This window comes from Miscanthus floridulus, chromosome 5 (assembly GCF_019320115.1).
Source record: "Miscanthus floridulus cultivar M001 chromosome 5, ASM1932011v1, whole genome shotgun sequence".
NCBI lineage: Eukaryota > Viridiplantae > Streptophyta > Magnoliopsida > Poales > Poaceae > Miscanthus > Miscanthus floridulus.
Window position 1 is genome coordinate 6,476,642 of NC_089584.1, and position 18,594 is coordinate 6,495,235.

At 46.8% G+C, this 18,594-nt stretch overlaps 2 protein-coding genes and 1 pseudogene across 2 annotated transcripts; 2 read left to right on the plus strand and 1 right to left on the minus strand.

The window, feature by feature from the left end:
• Positions 1-665: 665 nt before the first annotated feature.
• On the plus strand, positions 666-1,776 carry LOC136449432 (dehydration-responsive element-binding protein 3-like). Its single transcript, XM_066449457.1, has one exon. It carries the CDS (start codon positions 815-817, stop codon positions 1,580-1,582), a length of 768 nt encoding a protein of 255 aa, XP_066305554.1. The 5' UTR covers positions 666-814; the 3' UTR covers positions 1,583-1,776.
• A 7,597-nt stretch (positions 1,777-9,373) lies between these two features.
• Positions 9,374-12,922, minus strand: LOC136449431 (nuclear pore complex protein NUP35-like). The gene is made up of 3 exons (XM_066449456.1): positions 12,299-12,922; positions 10,886-10,997; positions 9,374-10,170 (listed from the first exon to the last, which is right to left on the minus strand). The coding sequence occupies exons 1-3, from the start codon at positions 12,823-12,825 to the stop codon at positions 9,841-9,843; spliced, it is 969 nt and encodes a 322-aa protein (XP_066305553.1). The 5' UTR covers positions 12,826-12,922; the 3' UTR covers positions 9,374-9,840.
• A 116-nt stretch (positions 12,923-13,038) lies between these two features.
• The window catches only part of LOC136449434 (uncharacterized), a 31,314-nt pseudogene continuing 25,758 nt past the window's right edge, over positions 13,039-18,594 (plus strand).

Genomic DNA, 18,594 nt, shown 5'->3' on the forward strand with positions numbered 1-18,594 from the left:
CGCCAAGATCTACAGCGTCAAGTTTGGCGCTAAGATCCACGGCGCCGAGCTGGCTGCCCTGTCACCCCCGGCTCTATTTTGATACCGACGTGGCCCCCCGACCTAGGCGTCAAACCCTTTGACGCTGAGACATGTAAGCTTGGCGACACCATCCATGACGCGGAGGTAAGGCTACAGATTTTGAACCTAGAGCATATTTGTGAAAAACTTAAAAAAAAAGTAAAAAAAAAGCCTGCGCCGCATGCACTCGTGCCGGCCGATCGAGTAGACCCGTAAATGCCTGCCTGCCCAGCCAGCGCCCGGTGTCGATCGCCGATCAGATCGTCGGAGACGCCCGCCGTTGGACTTGGAGCAGGGCATGGACACGTACGTGTACACTGCAGTCTGCAGTCAGCCAGCCCCCCTGAGACCGAGACGCGCGCCGTCCATGTCCATCCATCGGCAATAATAATGGCCATGGCGAGGGCAGCGGGCACCGCCGTCCGCTGCCGCGTCGCTGTTGCCACTACTGTTACGTGCGCGCGCGCGCGAGCGATCCCTCGCACACCTGACGCGTCGCGGGTCTCCCCTGTCGTGTCTCCTCTTGCTCCCCTTCCCCTACTTATACACCCAGCAACCCCACGTCCGATCCGTCCTCTCTCTACAGCTACCTAGCTAGCCACCATTGCACCACCTCTGTTGTCTGTTCTCTCCATCTCCATCTCCTGATCGATCATACATACACGATCGACTGCTCCAGCTCGCACGGGAGCATCGCCGACGATCGATCGGCTCGGACTAATAAGCTAACTCGGTGCTGTATAGTTCCCTCTATATGGCAATGAGCGAGCTCAGCTCCGACACCTCGTCGACGTCCTCCTACTCGTCCGACCCCTACACGTCGTCCACCAGCCCGCGCGCCGCGCCCTGCTCTGATGCCCCACCAGCCGGCGGCGGCCGTGCCGGCAAGAAGCGCCCGCGCTCAAACGACGGCGGCGGCAGCGGCTCCGTCCCTGCGTACCGCGGCGTCCGCATGCGCGCGTGGGGCAAGTGGGTGTCGGAGATCAGGGAGCCCCGCAAGAAGTCCCGCATCTGGCTGGGAACCTTCCCGTGCCCGGAGATGGCGGCGCGCGCGCACGACGTCGCCGCGCTCAGCATCAAGGGCGCGCGCGCCGTGCTCAACTTCCCGGACCTCGCAAGCCACCTCCCGCGCCCGGCATCCCTCGCCCCGCGCGACGTCCAGGCCGCCGCCGCGCGCGCCGCCCTCATGCACTCCGCCGCCGGCAGCGGTGGCTCTTCTTCGCCCTCCTCGTCCTCGTCCTCCTCATCGCACGACGCGCCGGCCGCGCCGGTGGACGACGACGGGAAGCGAGCTGGCGCCGCCGCGCACGACGAGCCGGAGCACGAGCCCGAGACTCAGCCCGAGCGGCAGCCAGCGCAGACCGTAGGGGTGGCCGCCGAGCTGGTGTTCGACGAGCTGGCGCCGTTGTGGGTGGAGGACGTGGTGGAGTTTGGGCCGTCCGATCACACGTGGACGCCGTGCGATGGGCTCGACGCCGCTGTCGGCTTCCTCCACCCTCTCCCCCTCCTGTGGGACTACTAGCTGCTACTAGGCTCCTCCGTTTGTACATGACCTTCAACCGTTTTGGTTTCTGCTTTGTGTGTTTTTCCAAGCGTGTGGTTTTTCTTTTCTTTTCACTTGTTATCTTTTTGCTGAATTTTCTTGTTTCATGTGGAGTAAATTAGCTAAGTGAAAGAAAATGCTAGATCAATGTAAAGAAAAACTTGAGTTTATTTCACGATGACGCGTGTCGTGACACAATTACCCATTTTTTGATCAGTGAAAATGATGCTAGGTGGCTGCAGATATATAGCGTATTAGCGTCGTTGGCTTTTTGCAATGCCATGATGAATCTCGAAAAAGTTACGTATACCCATCGAACACACTCGAGCAAAACTAATAAATCCAGTAACAATAATGTGAAAGCGACATTTGCTTTGGTCCATCATGGTAAGTAATCTCCTTACTCATACCCGTGAAGTGAAATGCGATCTATTTTCTCGCAGTAGTCACATTGCCTTACAACAAGTTATTGACTTTTTTTTACAGAAGCGTTCTTGTCACAGTGACTTGATGACTAGAGGAGCCGTAATTTCTCTACTATAGGGTGCAATTGCGACGCCCTGGAGCTATAGAAACAACATCACATCAAATCGGAGAAAGCGGCAAACTTTTCTCGCACTGTATCTATGTAGACTAATTTTGGAGAGTAGCCATCGCTACAGATAAGGGCACTTTTATCCATATTTGCTAATGACATATCCTACACACGAGTAACGAAGCACCAACCAAGCATTATCCGCCTGTTTGGTTTGGCGCCCAGCAGGCAAACCTTGCCTGGCCAAGCAGCGCTTCCCAAGCCATCGTTCTAAGCTCTGGGTAGCCGGAGTTGCTGCCTGGTAATGACAAGCAGGTTGCTTGCCAGGTCGCGATTCAAACAGGCCACATACCTTTTGTTAGTGGATCGATGTGTCAAATTCATCGGTCATACTTTTCTATTCTCCTTTAGTTAGTTCCTCTCAGAAACATTCGCAAAAAAAAAGTTTCTCTCAGAAAAAGAAGAAAAACACTTGATGCAAGGAAATTTTTAATCTTTTCAAAATAAACTGGATTGTAATTTCTTCGTGGGAGACTGTTATCCAGGAAAGGAATTAAACAACAGGTTAACTATGGAACCATTGATTCCGGCCGGGATCCTGAACCTTTTGTGTAATTGTGTGCATGCGAAACCATTCCTGAAGGGAAAGCAAAGCATTGACCCCGATTAGTGTGCACAACTCGGAGATCCCACGGATATTTGATTTGGCCCCCCGAATGATTGGCTGAACCTGAACCGGAGGACATATTGGCGCTGAACGGGAGTAGTTTTTTTTTTTTTAAAAAAAAAAAGCTTTTGAATTTTAAACGAAACCCCAGCAGGTAGGTGTGAGCCATTCATAGGCGGCACGAACGGATCGGCGACGACGCGCGCTGACTCCTCCATGTCCATGACCATGGAGCCTGCCAAGACTGGAAGGAAGCAGGAGGCAGCGGTGGCTGGTTCGTATCGTTGTTGGTTCGTGACGAAGTATTGCTGGCTGGTTTGTGTGAGAGAAAAAATACTATTCCGGCTGAAAATTTACGATCGTTTACGACAAGTCACAGCCAAACATCTCTGTCTCCTTCCCCGGGCGCAACTGACCAGGGCCGGCCAGTCCAGATCGCCGCTACCGTGCGGAGGCGTTGCTGCCCTGCTCTGCGACTGCAAGCGCAATGCACAACAAGCAGATCGTGCTCAGGAGGTAGGGACGTCACAGTCTCAGACGTACTACGTGGCCATGTCTCACGCTAGTTCAGCCTGTTCACTTGCTCGTATACAATAGTAGATTATAAGCTGAAACAATACTGTTCTCTCACACCAAACCAGCCAACAATAAATAATCCACGATCGTTTACGACGAAACGAACAGACGCTCCATGCGGTAAATAGTCTCAAATCATGTTATCGCCTCCCCTGTCTCTCTCCCTGCAATGGCCTGGCCGTGCATCTCGGCTGCTGCTCCATGCCATTGCCAGGCATGCGGGCATGTTCATGTCATGGACGCGACAAAAAATGATTTTCTCCTCTCTCTCACTACTACACAAACTTTACTGGTGGCGGGCGTTTTCGGTTTTCCGCGGCGGGCAAAGCCGTCCGCCGCGGCCTAGAGGCGACGGTAAATCGTGGCTTAACCGCGGTTAATGTTTTTTTTTTAAAAAAAAAACAGGAGCCTGCCAGCGAGCCCATTCTCAGCCCACCGGCGAGCCCGTTTCCAACCCAATAGTCCGAAACCCTAACGAAACCCTAGCGCCGCCGGGATCCGATGCGAGCTCGCCTTGAGCTCCACCTCGCCGGATCCGCCGTCGACAGGCCCACCAGCCGCCGGGAGAGGGGCGCCAGATGTGGATTCACGCCGTGGAGCCACCGGTGGCCGGATCGACGCCGTGGAGCCGCTGGTGGCCGGATCGACGCCGTGGAGCCGCTGGGTCCGGATCCACCCTCGTCGGGGCCGGATACGCCCTCGTCGGGGCAGATCCACCGCCGTGGCCGTCGCTGGAGGCGGATCGAGACGATGTCGTGCCGCTGTAGCCTGGTGGAGGACGGGCCGCCGCGACAACCTCCGCCGCCGCGAGCCGCCTCAACGCGCCGTCCTCCCTTCGCGCGAGCCACGCCACCGCGCCGCCCTCCACCCGCACGAGCAGCGCCACCGCGCCGCCCTCCCTCCACGCGAGCCGCGCCACGGCACCGCCCTTTGTCCGCGCGAGCAGCGCCACCGCGCCGCCCTCTGCCTGCGCGAGCCGCGCCACCACGGCCGAGAAGAGCGCCGCCGCCGCCGGGAGAGATAGAGGATGGGGAGTGTAGGGGTGGGGGTCGAGGGAGAGGGGCTCGTCTCTCAGGATGCAGCGCGTGGTAAGGGAGTGCGGCCGCGTCTGAGAAGAGTGAGAGGGAGGGCGAGGGGGTGAGAGGAGTGAAAGGGAACCCTAAGTGCTGGCTTATATATGAAGACAACTATCGGGCCGGCGCTGGGCCATTTGGGCCTTGCCTTTTTCCGTGGTGGGCCTTTTAGTGTGCCCGTCACGGTAAATCGATTTACCGTGGCGGACGCGTTAAGATGTCCGCTGCGGTAAATGGGGATTTACCGCAGCGGACAAATAAGGTTGCTCGCTGCCGTAAATCATTTACCGCAGCGGGCGTCTCAGTGGCCGGCCGGCCACCGAATTACCGTGGCGGGCAAAACAGTGCCCGCCACGGAGGCCAATTATGCAACGCTGCGCAAGTTCATTTCTGTAGCAGTATCTCTCTCCTCTTCCCTTGGCGTTGTTTTCCGCCACCGTGTTCGTGTCGCTGCGTTTGGTCGCGAACCAGGCGCCACCGTGTTGGATCCGAATTCGCCGCGGCTCGCGCTTTCGTATGGCCAAGCAGGCTTGGCGTGGCTCGCTAGCGAGCTGCGGCAGCACAGCGACCAAGGGCGACAAGGTCGTCGTCGTTTTCGTGGAGGAGTGCCAGGTGCCTCCTCTTGCACTGTCGTGCGACGGACAGACATGGCGAGGACATGCAAACCACACCCCTGTGTCTCTGTGTGTGCACCGTGTTAACGGTCTGGAAAACTAGTGCTGCAGCCTGTAGCTGTAGCTGTAGGAGTATCGTCGAGCGACAGGGCATATGCTGGACAGTCGGCTCGACAGAGAAGCTGCCATCTGGGCACACGTGTACGCCGGCCATAGATTACCTCAGGGTTACCAAGATCCTGTACATGACTGCCACTAACTGCGTTCCCTCCCTCTCTTTGGCAAAGAAAAAAGAAAAGAGAAAAGAGAAAAGAGAAAAGAAAGCATGCCCTTTGTGGGCTAGCTATCCCAATGCATGTATGTACTCTCATGTCTGAGGTACAACCAATAGCTAGAAAAATATAATAACCCTACTTCAATAACAGGAAGAAAAAAAAGGGACGGTGGGCTATTTTGTTTGGATTTTTTTTTCTTGGTGACGATGCAGAGAATATATACAGAGCCCAGCTACTTTTGCCCTGTTCGTTTGGGCTGGTTTGGCTTATAAGCCATGACTGAAAGTACTATTGGCTGGTTTAGTGTGAGAGAAAAATACTGTTCGTTGGCTGATAAGTCATGACTTATAAGTCAAATACGACCAAGCGAACAGGCTTTGTATATCGCTTTCCTGGCTATTTTGTACGGATTATGTAAATAGAACTTCAAGTTATAACACATGTCATCAGGAAACAGAGTTGAAATCACATACGGCGAACAAGTTAGAGCCTCTTTGGCAGGGCTCCTGCAGGGGCTTTAGCTCCGGCTCCTGCAGGAGCTGTGCCAAATGCCTGTTTTGGAAAGGGCTTCGCATTGGGAGCCGGTCAAGAGCCGGAGCTTTTTTTTGCCTGTGCAGGAGAAGCTAAAAAACGAGCTTCACGCGGTTCCTTGCTGTGGGTTTACGTCGTCTAGTGTGAAGGAGCCGTTTTGCCAAACGTTTTCCAGAACGGCTTCAGCTCCTCCAGAGGAGCTACTCCTTCAGAGGAGCCAGAGCCGGAGCCATTTTCAGAGGAGCCAGAGCCCTGCCAAACAGGCCCTTAATGCTTAAAAGGTTCCGTATATCATTTTGTTTTTTTTTTAATTTTGACAGATAAAAAAGCCCGTCTTAATAATGAAAATAACATTTTCTCTGGCATTGCGTACCTGTGAGAAACAACCTGCTCACTAGTGGTTCGCAAAAGGTTGACTCTCTTTTCTTATTTCTTTTTTTTGGGGGCGAAAAGTTTCTTTATTTTTTTTCCCTCTAGCTTTTCACAACGATAAATTCATTAGCTATACTCCAACTTTGTACTAGTAGCTAGTTAAATGAATAACTCAAACACACATGAGTACTTGCAACGACAAATCAACAATGCATTCTAAATACAAGGTGTTGACATTGACAATTAACGGGTAAGAACTTCCATTTTGAATTTGCTTTGACAAAATATAAAACGGCATAGCGTTGTACATACTAATGTGTTTATTGTGAATGGATGTACTATTTTATATCGCAGTGCAACAATCAGTACACATGCATGCATTAAGACATAATCAAACGATATTTGTGGTTTGTTAACTACTGAAATAAACAACAACAATAACAGGTGGCAAGGTAACACTATAGTACACCCCTCATGCTCGTGCAAGTATCCACGTCTACGACCTAATTACATACGCACTTAACTTATACGCGCTTAATTAATTAGTGTTGATCCTGAGTAGGATGTCTCCTAGATGCAGGACAAAGCGTGTTTTATTAACAACAATGGAAATAATCAACTCAAAGACATGGTTTTAAAAAATAATTAAATAAACCACTACTAATATACAAGCCCTGCAGAAATTCTTTTGTCTAATTTTCCCTCTTTTGATTTCTAGTCGTGCCATCATCATTTCTGTAAATGACCCCATGACCCGGTCAAAGATTAATTGGCCCCGAGGGATTTTCTGACAAGTGTTGCCACCAGCCGCATTTCCGTTTGGGCCATGAAGAATGTCAATGTTAAATTAATGTTCTGATTCAGTTTTGATAGCTAGCTTTCCTTCAGGGAGGTTTAATGCTGATAGATATTGCAACCATCAGATGGCGCCGGCTCTATCAATGAGAAAAAAAAAACTTAATAATTGTATGTGATGCATGCACAAAAGTGTTTCGAATACCACTACCAACTGTTTGATACCGATGTCTCCAAATGCATCCATGCTTCAATTTTGGCTTTACCTTAAGAGTCTCCAGAGTCTTTTTTAATGCCGTTGATCATGCAGATTTGGGCTAAACTATATGCTGACTAAGTTTCAGTCAGGTCGTTAATTACCGCATCTGAAACAATGATTGTTCAGCATTAGTATAGAGACCAAACAAACTTGGTTTGGTTAACAAAGGCATTTTTTTTTTGATAATGAGCTCTGGAGTTCTCTCTGAACATCGTGGTTTCAAGTTGCCTTCTCTCTCCATTTCTGTTGGGACGTTTGTGTCACAACAACACTTCAATAATGGATATGCCATGGTTTAATGACATTTTTGTTCCTCTGGTGGCACTAAACTATACGACTGTGGTACGTGGCCAAACTGTTTCCACATGTTTAAACAATTGCTAATTATGCATGTACTGGCAACAAGACAAAAACATATTATTTATGGATCTATAAAAATACGAAGCTGTCGTGTACGGTATCTGAAGACTGGAGAGGTCTGGCTTTACATGTGCAGGAAACTTTTGCTGTCTTCCTGATTAAATAAAGTATATTTATTTATATATTCCAGCTTGGACATATTCTCTTTTTATTACTGTATTACTAGTTAATTCGCAAAGATATTCTTTTTCTTTTCATACAGGTACTGGTGATTCGTTGACATCTAGTAATTTTATTTGCAGGAGCAAAGACTACCATTTGGGGCAGGTTTTTGTTAATGCTGTTTACCAAATATTATATTTTGACATTTCTTTTGTACTCTATTTGTCGCTGATTTGTCCAAAAAACGTGCTGGCGTTCAGACTTGGAAGCGCAGGACCGTACTATAAATTGTTAATTGCAAGGTGTGTCATGAACTGAGCTGTTTCATATAATTTTAACAGGTGCTTAGTAGTACTAGTAATGCTATTAGTAAGGATGGTTTTACTTATGCACGTTGAGCATTTCAACACCACTTTCGATCGCGGTCAACTTTGATCACTTATTCCGATAATCTGATTTTTAATGCTTACAATTTCAATGTTTCTGGGATGATATGTGGTCTGATGCCGTTCTATCCCAAGAGTTTCCAAGGTTAGCATCCTTTGCAAGTAATGAGAATGCCTCAGTGCTGGAGGTCATGCAAGCAACAGACCTTGATGAACTTTTCTTCCTCCCACTCTCGCAGCAAGCTTTTGAGGAATATGAAGTCCTGCAACTGCAACTACAGAACCTGCCATACGATGCTGATGCCAAGGATTGCTGGCTGCCCACCTGGGGTAATGTGTATACTTCACGGCGTTTCTACTCTCATGTCTTCAGTACCATGGAAGCACATCCAATCTTCAAAGCCATCTAGAAATCTAGATGCACTCCACGTGTGAAATTCTTTGCGTGGCTTGTCCTGGTGGACCGTTTGAATACCAAGTCTATACTCCAGAGACGACATCTGAACATACAGGATGATAACATCTGTGTCATGTGCAACCGTGGTGCAGAGGAGACCATTGATCACTTATTCTTCGACTGCCCCTTCACGAAGGAATGTTGGGTAATCATCCATTTTGACTGGAATGACACGCTGCAACTTTCGGATAGACTGGTACAGGCAGGACGGTTCACAATGTTCCTTTCTTCAAGGAGGCAGCCCTGATAGAAAAAGCATGGGAGTTGTGGAAGATGCGCAATGACAAGGTTTTTCAGAGGCATGATCCAACTGCATCGGCCTGGTTGGCAAACTTTAAAAATCAATGTTTCTTGCGGTCTGTTCGTTTCAAGGATAACCTGCGGTCATCCTTTTGTGTTTGGCTGGATGCTTTTAGTTAATCCCTGTTTGTAAGTACGTTCTACCTTTTAGTAAATACAAAATCTATCACTGTGGGGAAGTCCCCCATAGTCTTTTGCGGTCAAAAAAAAATGTTTCATTATCATGTACCCTTTGACAATGTCTGTGAAAAGAAACTCTACGCCGAGCTGACAAAAACGAAAGAAAGTGCATCTTTTTTTTTTTCGAGCAAGATGCAGAGAACAGCGCAACAGAGGAAGGGCCTAGATTCGTTGTTTCCGAGAGGGGAACAATTCCTATTCCATTTCCAATTTGACTTTAGAAGAAGACAGCATGGCATCCCCTAGCTCAAATCCTTTATAAAGGACGCGGGTGTGTTTAACTAAATACAAGTCAGAATCATGAAATCTCAGTATCCATCTAACATAATTTGCACTGCATCAATACAACCGTTTGACCTTCGTTACTCTGTGAGCGTCCAGAAAATCTATCCAACATCACATCAGTTTACACCATTTATCGGAGGGGTATATTGTTGTCGCCGAGAAGAACGGCACTAGAACATTGCCAACAATGAGTCGATCACACCAACATTTGCAACAGGTCCGGTTACAATTTGCACCATGGTCGGATGTCATACGAATAAGATACACACTCTAAGCATCGATACCCAATGCATACCACCGTGGCCAAATAATATTTTTGACGTAACTTCGATCAGTGAACCTCATTTCGGCCTAGAATTTCCAAAAGGAACCAAAACAAAAGTTGCCACCATTTGAGTGAGCAATGCAACTTAAAGGCCAAACATCAAGTCCATAACTTTGGACAAGACAGATTTTGTAGGTGAAGCAATGGCCCCAGACGCGCCGGCATAACTCTCATTGCAGCTGCCATTTGGCACAGAGTTGCTAGGTAAAGGTGCTAGTGCATTCCTGGTTGCAAATCCACTTGGTGCTACAGGTTGCGATGTAAATGTGACTGTAGCACTGCCCTGATAGTTCTCGTTGGTGTTCTCATTCAGGTACTGCCGCAGCCATGGATCCACTGGCTTCACACCAATAATAAGAACACTGTTTAACTGCTGCCCATGTTTGGCGAGTGCTTTTTGTGCATCATGCCGGCTCTGAACATAAGAAAAAAAACAGGACACACAAGTCAGCCAAGATAATTGCAGAGGTAACAGCAAAGATAACTGCCATCTTAAGCAGAGTGAATCCAATTAGAGAAAGCTATTGCTGGTAGTCAGAAAACAAAGGCTTCATAAGGTACTGTCCCATAACAGAGTGTAAATAAAATCTGTAATATATACTGTAAAAATACATGATGATAAAAAGGGAAATATGAGCAAGAAACTCCAAATCCCAACATTATCTTGTACATAGAAATCTGAGGTAGATCAACAAAATAACTCTTTTGTCAAACCTCTGCAAAGTGTTGTTTACAGCATTACATCACAAACAACAGGCTAGCCAGAAAATGTGTGGTTAGTTGCTTTTAAGATAACAGAATGCTCAGTCTGTTATTATTATTATGTGAAAATATTATTGGATAGATCAAATAACTCCACTTTCTAACTGGATTGATCAAATAAGTAAAAGAACATTATTGCTGAAGTAAACAAAGCTACCAATAGAATTTTTAATTTTGGTGATTGAATTAGCCATATCCAGGGATCACTTTGATTCAACAATTTCCCAAATAACCTATAAAGTCTAGCTAGTACAACAAATGAAATGGTTTATTTTACGCTTATTCTAAGAAACAATTATCTATAAAAAGTAGGTAACAAATATCCAGTGAGTTATCAGTGCTCAAACAGCAGAGCTGTAAATAGTTACCTGATACAAGATATGCACCCAGTTCGCGTCCCTTGGACCAGGAACATGTCTCAAGACTATCCCGCACTTCTCAAATTCTCGTAGCACCATGTTAGTGTCACCAGGCGAAAATCTGAAAGAAATAAGATGGAAGACTAATAAAGATGTAATACATTATAACACTAACACCACTGGCATCCAACCATCATATCCATTCAAGCTAATCAGATGTTGAGAGAATCAAGCGCACAGGGGCATACTGGCGGCTTATGGATTGCATGAATTTTCAAATACATGATCTACCAAAGTACTATCTCGGTTTCGAAATATTGGATGCATTAGGTTTAAGTAACTGTATAGATTTTGACTAATGATTACTCAAAGTATATGCATGCTTAGTACATAAAAGTTGTACCAATTGATTAACATTCCAACAACCTAACTTTGAAGCAATTGATGACATAATGTAAGAGTAATTGTTATTCAACATAAAAGTATGCTTCTAAATATTTTTGTTCCAAATCCTAATATGCCTTATTAAAACAGACGGAGGAAGTGCAGACACCCATATTAGAACATTTAGGCTAATGTATAGTGCAGCAGTGCACATAAATGTACTTGAGAAATTAAAATAAATACTGAATCAGTAGAAGAGATCCTAAAACTTCCTGATTAACATTTGTTGGGACTTTCATCTCCTAAGTTTGAAAAATTATGCCTCAACACCCTATACATAATGCATGTTTCCATTCCCCACTAACATGTAGCCAACTTTATAAGTATGACAATAACAAAAGGCAAGCCCTTATCATGGGAGAGGATAACCAATCTATTGGATATGCTCATTGCATCACTCTATCACATGGGCTTAGCAGAATATGATCGAGGGACTGTACATCAACAAAATATAAGGTACCCTGGTTTACAACTATACTAGCAGACTCTACTCATGACCTCTAAAGTTCCTCTTTGTGACTCGCTTGTGTGCTTCAAGCATTAACAAAGAAAATCCAACATAATAAACAGTCAAAATCAAATTAGTTTTAACCAGGAAACTAATGTCTTGTTTCCTATTAAGGCTATGTTGGTACTGTTGGCATCAAAACCATCTTGTACCCGATTGTAGTATTGTACTATGTCCTCTGAATCTCTGGAGCTATGTTGAGGGTACCAGGTCCATACACTGATGGTACAACATTCTTGGAAGTTATGTTCAAAGGGGAACTCTCTAGCAACATCAGATGAGTTTTTAAGAAAAATTACCAATTCCACATGCACTTGGCCATAACCAGCCTCTAAGTGCTAGCACTAATACTAATCTAATTACAAAACGAAACATACAGTTTTATGAATCCAATGCAGCAGATTATACAACAATCCACAAATCCTACCACACCCTTTGCATCGAATTAGCTGGGGGGCGAGGCCACATACCCGAAAACGGTGACCCACTCCTCCTCGTCGACCCGGCCAGCAGCAGGAGCCGAATCTCTCGGCATCTCCGGCCGCGCCACCTCCCTGGGAGGCGGCAGCGTGATCAGCGCTACCTTCTGCTGCTGTGACTGCTGACCCGACGACGTCGTCGGGGACTGCTGTTGGTGCTGCACGACGCCATCCATCGGTGACCCCTCCCTGGGCTTCTCCTGCCTCGAGGGGGTCCACCACGCCGAGGGGGCCGGGGAGCCGTTGGACCGCATTGGCGAGGAGAAGAGGTTGGTGCCACGCGGGGGCTGAGGCGAGGGGGTCGCAGTCGCCTGCGGAGGCGTGGCCGGCTGCGGGGAGGGGGAGAGGTGGGAGAGGTCGTCGAGGGAGAGCAGCGGCGGAGGCGGTGGCGGGGTGGAGGCCTGCGTCTCGCGTCGCATCGAGGCGGGTGGGAGGCGGAACGACGAGGAGATCGGGGACGAGAGGTCCCGCAGGAACGGCGGGTGGTGGCGCCGGTGGTCCGGCCTGGAGGCACTCATGACGGCGGCGGAGAGACGAAACCCTAGCAGAGAAAGTGGAGTTCCACAGTCGAGGGCGCCTTGGGTTTTTGGAAGCCTCGCGCGTGTGAATGTGAAGAGGCAAACAAAACGCCTGTGTCACCAACATGTGGACCCCAGGCCTTTATAGGGCCCACATGTCGGAGTACTGACGTTTCGCTCGAAGGCGCTGAACAGGGGATACGCCAACTCATACGTCGCTCGGCTCGAATAAAAATGGAGGTCGCGACGGCGACGGAGGCGTCGGCGCCGGCGGCGAGCGGCGGCGCGGCGCGGCAGACCCACCCGTTCCCGTGGCTAGACGCTGCCATCTCGGAGCCCTACTACTTCCTGCACCTCCTCGCCTTCTTCTCTTACTTCGCGACCCGCAGCGCGGCGCTCTCCGCCGACGACGGAGGGGAGCTCCACGACCGCCTCCTCCGTCGGGTAAGCTTCGGAGATCCCCGTGTATCCGATCCAGATCGTGTCATTCGGTTGGTTGTTGAGTTGTGTGGCTCATGCGAATCGGAGTTAATGTACTTGGTTTTGCAGGAGATCCAGGCAGTGCTCGTGTTCCTCGTGCTCTTCGTAGTGAAGGTGCGATGATCAATTCCAACCAGAATTCCATTGCAAGCTTATTTTCTGAGTAGTATGCTTGGATTTGGTGTTAAAATTGGTGCGAGTAGCCAGTAGCTACTAGCTTCTCTGTTGCTCTAAAACGTGGATTGCAATGCTGTTATGTGGGCCTTCATATTTGTTATGTTAAATGGCCCAGGACTTTGTGTGTTTCTAATTTTTGCATTTTAAACCAATAAGACTGCAACTTGAGATGTTGAATTTGATGTCTCAGTAAATTGAAAAAAAGAAAAGGGTCACATTGTTAGGCCATTACATGAATTCCTTTTGTGGTAGAATTAGATTTGCTATGAGGTTAGATTGCATCATATTGAAGGTGCAAGATCCATTGAAGTAATAGCAATGCTGGTTGGGATGTGAGAGACAATGTTATGCTGTTCCTTGTGGGATACTTTCTCATATTGCAAATATGCATATAAATTTGCTTGTGCCTTATCTTTTTGCCGCTGGAAGTCGATAATTCACATGCTGTAGGAATGCCTTGCTATTCCCTGTGTGATACTTCCTCATTTATGGCAAATATGCATAGTCTGAAGCATGCCTTCTCTTCTGGAAGTGGATTATTTGCATGCTCGAGGAATGCTCATTGCTGAGGCAACACATTGGTTCATAAGAAAATAATTTTTTATAGGTGGATTTTTCTTGTTTTTGTGCTTAGCTGTCCACACGCACAAATGCACAATCAGATTATCATAACACTTTTTCTGAGTCTTCCACAAAAGGGGGACAGTGAGGAATTATACTTTTCGCCATCGAATGTACATCTTCTTGTTTGATATGGGATGATGATTGTGTAAAAGCTTGTGATGATGTTTGTTTTGCTAATTAAATTGTTAATGCTCAGCAGATTGTGAAAAGAGGAAACCTGGGAAACATTCATTGCTGACTCATTGCTTTATGCAAAGGTGGGTTGATGTGGGATGATCCTGTTTTCTTATCTATTGTCATTGACCCCAAATGAAATAATAATCTTGTGGTTTTCTTTGATAGAACCAGGTTACTGTAGAGCATCTAGTTTCAATACTGCAGTTAATATTTGTTGAATTCACAATCTAATTCCTTTTCCTTTTTCCCCTCACGTTGTAGGGTTTATTGCTGGCAGTTACTTTGGTTATTGATTATTGGCTGGCCTTTGCCTACTTTCTGGGATTTCTTGGTATGTTTGTTTATCACAGATGACAGATGATATTTATCAATCTAATTATTGACCAGCATATCTGAACTTGTATCCATAGACTGTAACTAGTTCAGTCTTCTCCTGAATAACTGGATCTGTGAAGTTCGTGTCCAGGATAGCTACCCTGAGGGATGGCTGGGGCGTGGGCCCTAATTACCTAATACACATGCCAAACTGTTTAGATTAGAGCTCTGGATTTCCTTCCTGAAATTATGGAAAATTCTTTACCCCATCACTCCATCAGGAGAGAAGAGGTTGTCTAAGGAGAGCTGGTTCCAATGTGCTATCAAATTATAAAGATAGTTCCCCCTGATTGGGCTCCTCCTCTGTAAGCAGGAAGGACAATCTTGTGTGTCCTGCTATTTCATTCCCTGAAAAGAAGTCTGCTATTTACTATTTAGGCTGATTTTTTTTTTCTCGAACTACGCAGGAGAGCTGCGTGTCATTTCATTAAGATAGAAAAGAAAGTACATAGAGAGGGGGAGAGCCCCCAGACTAAGTACCAAACACACCCCCACACTTACAAAACACTACACACCCAAAACAAGGAAAGACCTGACCATAGAGCACCAAACCTAAGATGGTGTTACAAGCGACCTAGCAAGCAGCTCTTTGAGCTTAGAAGCTCCAGCCAAGCACCACAGACTATTTAGGCTGATCAACACCTCAATAGTCCTTATTGTCTAGTTGCCTAGTTCTGATTACTGATTGTTGTTCGTAGCCTGGTTTTGCACTTAATTACTGCCACACAATATGAACTGCATGCTTTTGTTATAAGAGGTCTTATGCTACGCATACTGGAAAGTAGGAAGTTCAATAATAGCCTTCTTACAGCTGATGTGGGATGTGCTGGATATAGATTAGCTACTTGCTCCTCCTTATCTTTCGTTATTTCCTTAGTCACCGACTTATAAATATCTCGGTTATGAGGTTCTGATAATTATTTTGGACTCGTCATAACTTGCGCTTATTTTTCTTTCCTTCTGCAGTTATATATTCTGTAGCTCAACAGCCACCTTATGACAGCCTAGGTATTGTTGACACCGTTTTTTGCACGTGTCAAAATAATCGGAGTGGACTAATCGGCAAGGGGAGAGTTATTGAATACTTTGATAGCCAATGAAAGCCAGTTTGTAAAGATGGTTGCCGATAGCTGGTGATGGTCGATGTAAAGGTTGATTTGGACTCGGGCGTTGCCGATGAGGTTGGAGGTGTTATTGTCGATGCCGATGAAGGAAGACTTAAAGACTACTGCCGATGAAACAGGGAGTATGCCGATGAAGGAAGACTTGAAGACTACTGCCGATGAAACAGGGAGTATGCCGATGAAGGAAGACTTGAAGACTACTGCCGATGAAACAGGGAGTATGCCGATGAAGGAAGACTTGAAGACTACTGCCGATGAAATAGGGAGTATGCCGATGGGAAGGAGGACAGTGAGATTTCCATCGTAATTGAGGCGGACAGGGAAATAGATAGGAGTTGATTTCCTTTTCTGTATTTGTTAGGTTATGATTCATGTAAGAGTCACGTGTTTCCTTAGATATGGGATTGGTGTCCTAGTTGTGTTTGGTTGTGTCTCTTTAGATCAGGGTATAAATATGGAGTAAGGGGCAATGTAATAGAGATATATCAATCAATATCAAAACCAACTTTTACTCCTATTTGCATCTACTTACTTTTCGGCGACTTCGTCAATTTGCAAATTTTTCCTTTTTTACGAGTTCTCATTGATTCGGCGAGCTGCATCGCTTCAGTGCGACCTTCGGCGATTCTCGAGTTCCGCGTGAGCACCTCTTGGCCGTGACTTCCGGGCGTATCGCTGTTGTCAGGACCAAAGTGTTCGTATCTTCATCCTTGTCGATTAGCAGGTCAAATCGACTGGCACGCTTTGGATATCGATTCGGGTATTAGCCCTTTGTGTTTGCAGATCACTTTTGCATCAACACATCTTTTGGCACGTCCAGTGGGACAAATCAATCAATATGTTCAATTCCGAGATCGATCCAGGGAACATTATCGCAGTATCAGAAGAAGATCTCAAGGAAGAACAGAGGCAGGCTATGGAAAAGGCTGTAGAAGAATACAAGCAGCTTTGTCTGAGATCGTTTAGCTTGAACAAGAGTGGACAAGTCATCCAGAAGCAAGATTTGCCGTTGCCTCGGCAGGTTACCTTTGACTCCAATCCTGGTAAACTTCAAGAGATGGTTAATTCTGCAGTAAATCATGCTTTGATTAATCATTCCAATGTGCTGTCCAATACTGTTCATAATGCTGTGGTTCGAACTCTCAAAGAAGGACAAGCGGCACCGCATTACGTTGGGCCTGCCTATCATCAACCAGAGCCGGCATCTGTCAAAACTCCATCGGCTCCTTCGACCGTTGTGGGTACAGAAGTTACTTCCCCTCCAGTATTGGCAGGCTCACCTAATATTCAATCTACACCGATACAATCAGATCAGGTACTACCAGGAGGGCGAGTTCAGCTTAATACAGATCTGTCGGCATCAGCTATGTCAGGCCCTATGATCACGAGAAAGACCATTGTAGAAGCTTTGAAAGAATCTGCCGATTTGGTCTTCGTTGGCTTCTGTTCCAGGAAGGACAATTATGGCTTCACCAAAATTGAGGGGTGAGCGTGTTGCCGATTCATCATCCCCGAGCACATAATCTTCAGCAATTTCTCGTGGGAATTGTTGAGCAAAAAAGTCCCATTGCAAACGTTTGTGCATATGGGCATTCAGCCACATGTTGATAAACCACCACGGGCCTCCCAGGTTGCCGATGGGTTCGCCAAGCAAAAGTTTTTGAGACACTTGGTGAAGAAGATGATAAGTGGAGCTCAGAAGGTATCGGCCAAGAGGAAACCTTACGCCATTAGCCAAAAGTTCAGCTGCAGGGAGGAAGGCGTTGGTTGGTCCTACTGATCGACCACAGAAGATAAATTTTTCTAACCACATATTCAGGAATGTGGCATGTTCCCTCTGGCTAAGTGTCCCGGTTTTCTGGTATTCTTGAATATATCCTGTCCAACCGCCGATGTTACGGGTATTCACTCTATATTCAGGCTTTCTACCATAGATGGAGCCTTCATCGGCAGTTGAGATGTCCAAGCCAGTAAGCATGTGGACATCGGCAAGGGTAGGAGTAGCTGGGCCATGTCCAAACATAAAAGTATTGGTTGTGTCTGACCAGAAATAAGCAGCTGCAATTATCATTGATTCATTTTTCTGCATATCGGCAATAGAGAGCCTGATACATTGGTCTAACCTTCGTTCTGCCCAGTATACTTGCATCGATCTATTAACCCTCAAATACCAATCTTTCCACCCTTTGGTGGTTTTGGGCCAAGATCGGAATGTGTCTTTCCACAAATTCAGAGAGAAATTTTGGGCTCTAAAGGGGATTTTGTTAACCTCTGCGTTGATCAGATCGGTTGGATCTGGGTTGCCCATTGGTCCAAGGCATTGGACGTGCGGCTGATCGGTTGGGATAATTAATTTGTTGCGCAGTTCCTAAGGTTATGGAATCCAGAAGACAGAAGAAAGGAAAAATCACCAACTGAATGAATTTGCAAAAAGATCAAAGTAAAAGGTAATGGAAGTGGAGCGAACCGCGGGGACGTCGAAATTGATGGCCATTGTCTTGAGGAAGGTGGAGGTACGAGCCGGAAACTTGAAGTTAGCGCCGGAGAAGGGTTCTTGTTGGTTGAGGTCACGCGGTTGTTCGTCGGAGTCGCCGCCGGAGAGAGAGAATGCCAAGGATTGGAGGCTGAAGATAGAAAATGAGGGTTCCGGAGAAATCTATTTATAAGCCGCCCAGAATAAGGGTATTTTGGACTTATCTCTATGTCGCGCGCATATAGGTCAAGGCGGTTCAGAGGGATATGGTAACTGTTCGCGCGATAATCAGGGGATTGTACAGATGAGTTGATAACAAGTAATCATGACTTGGAAGGG

Coding starts and splice junctions, on each gene's coding strand:
- LOC136449431 (XM_066449456.1), bottom strand. CDS start 12,825: ATGAGTGCCTCCAGGCCGGACCACCGGCGCCACCACCCGCCGTTCCTG. Junction 10,998..12,298: donor GAGTGGGTCACCGTTTTCGG/GTATGTGGCCTC, acceptor TATTTCTTTCAG/ATTTTCGCCTGGTGACACTA. Junction 10,171..10,885: donor GGGTGCATATCTTGTATCAG/GTAACTATTTAC, acceptor TCTTATGTTCAG/AGCCGGCATGATGCACAAAA.
- LOC136449432 (XM_066449457.1), top strand. CDS start 815: ATGGCAATGAGCGAGCTCAGCTCCGACACCTCGTCGACGTCCTCCTAC.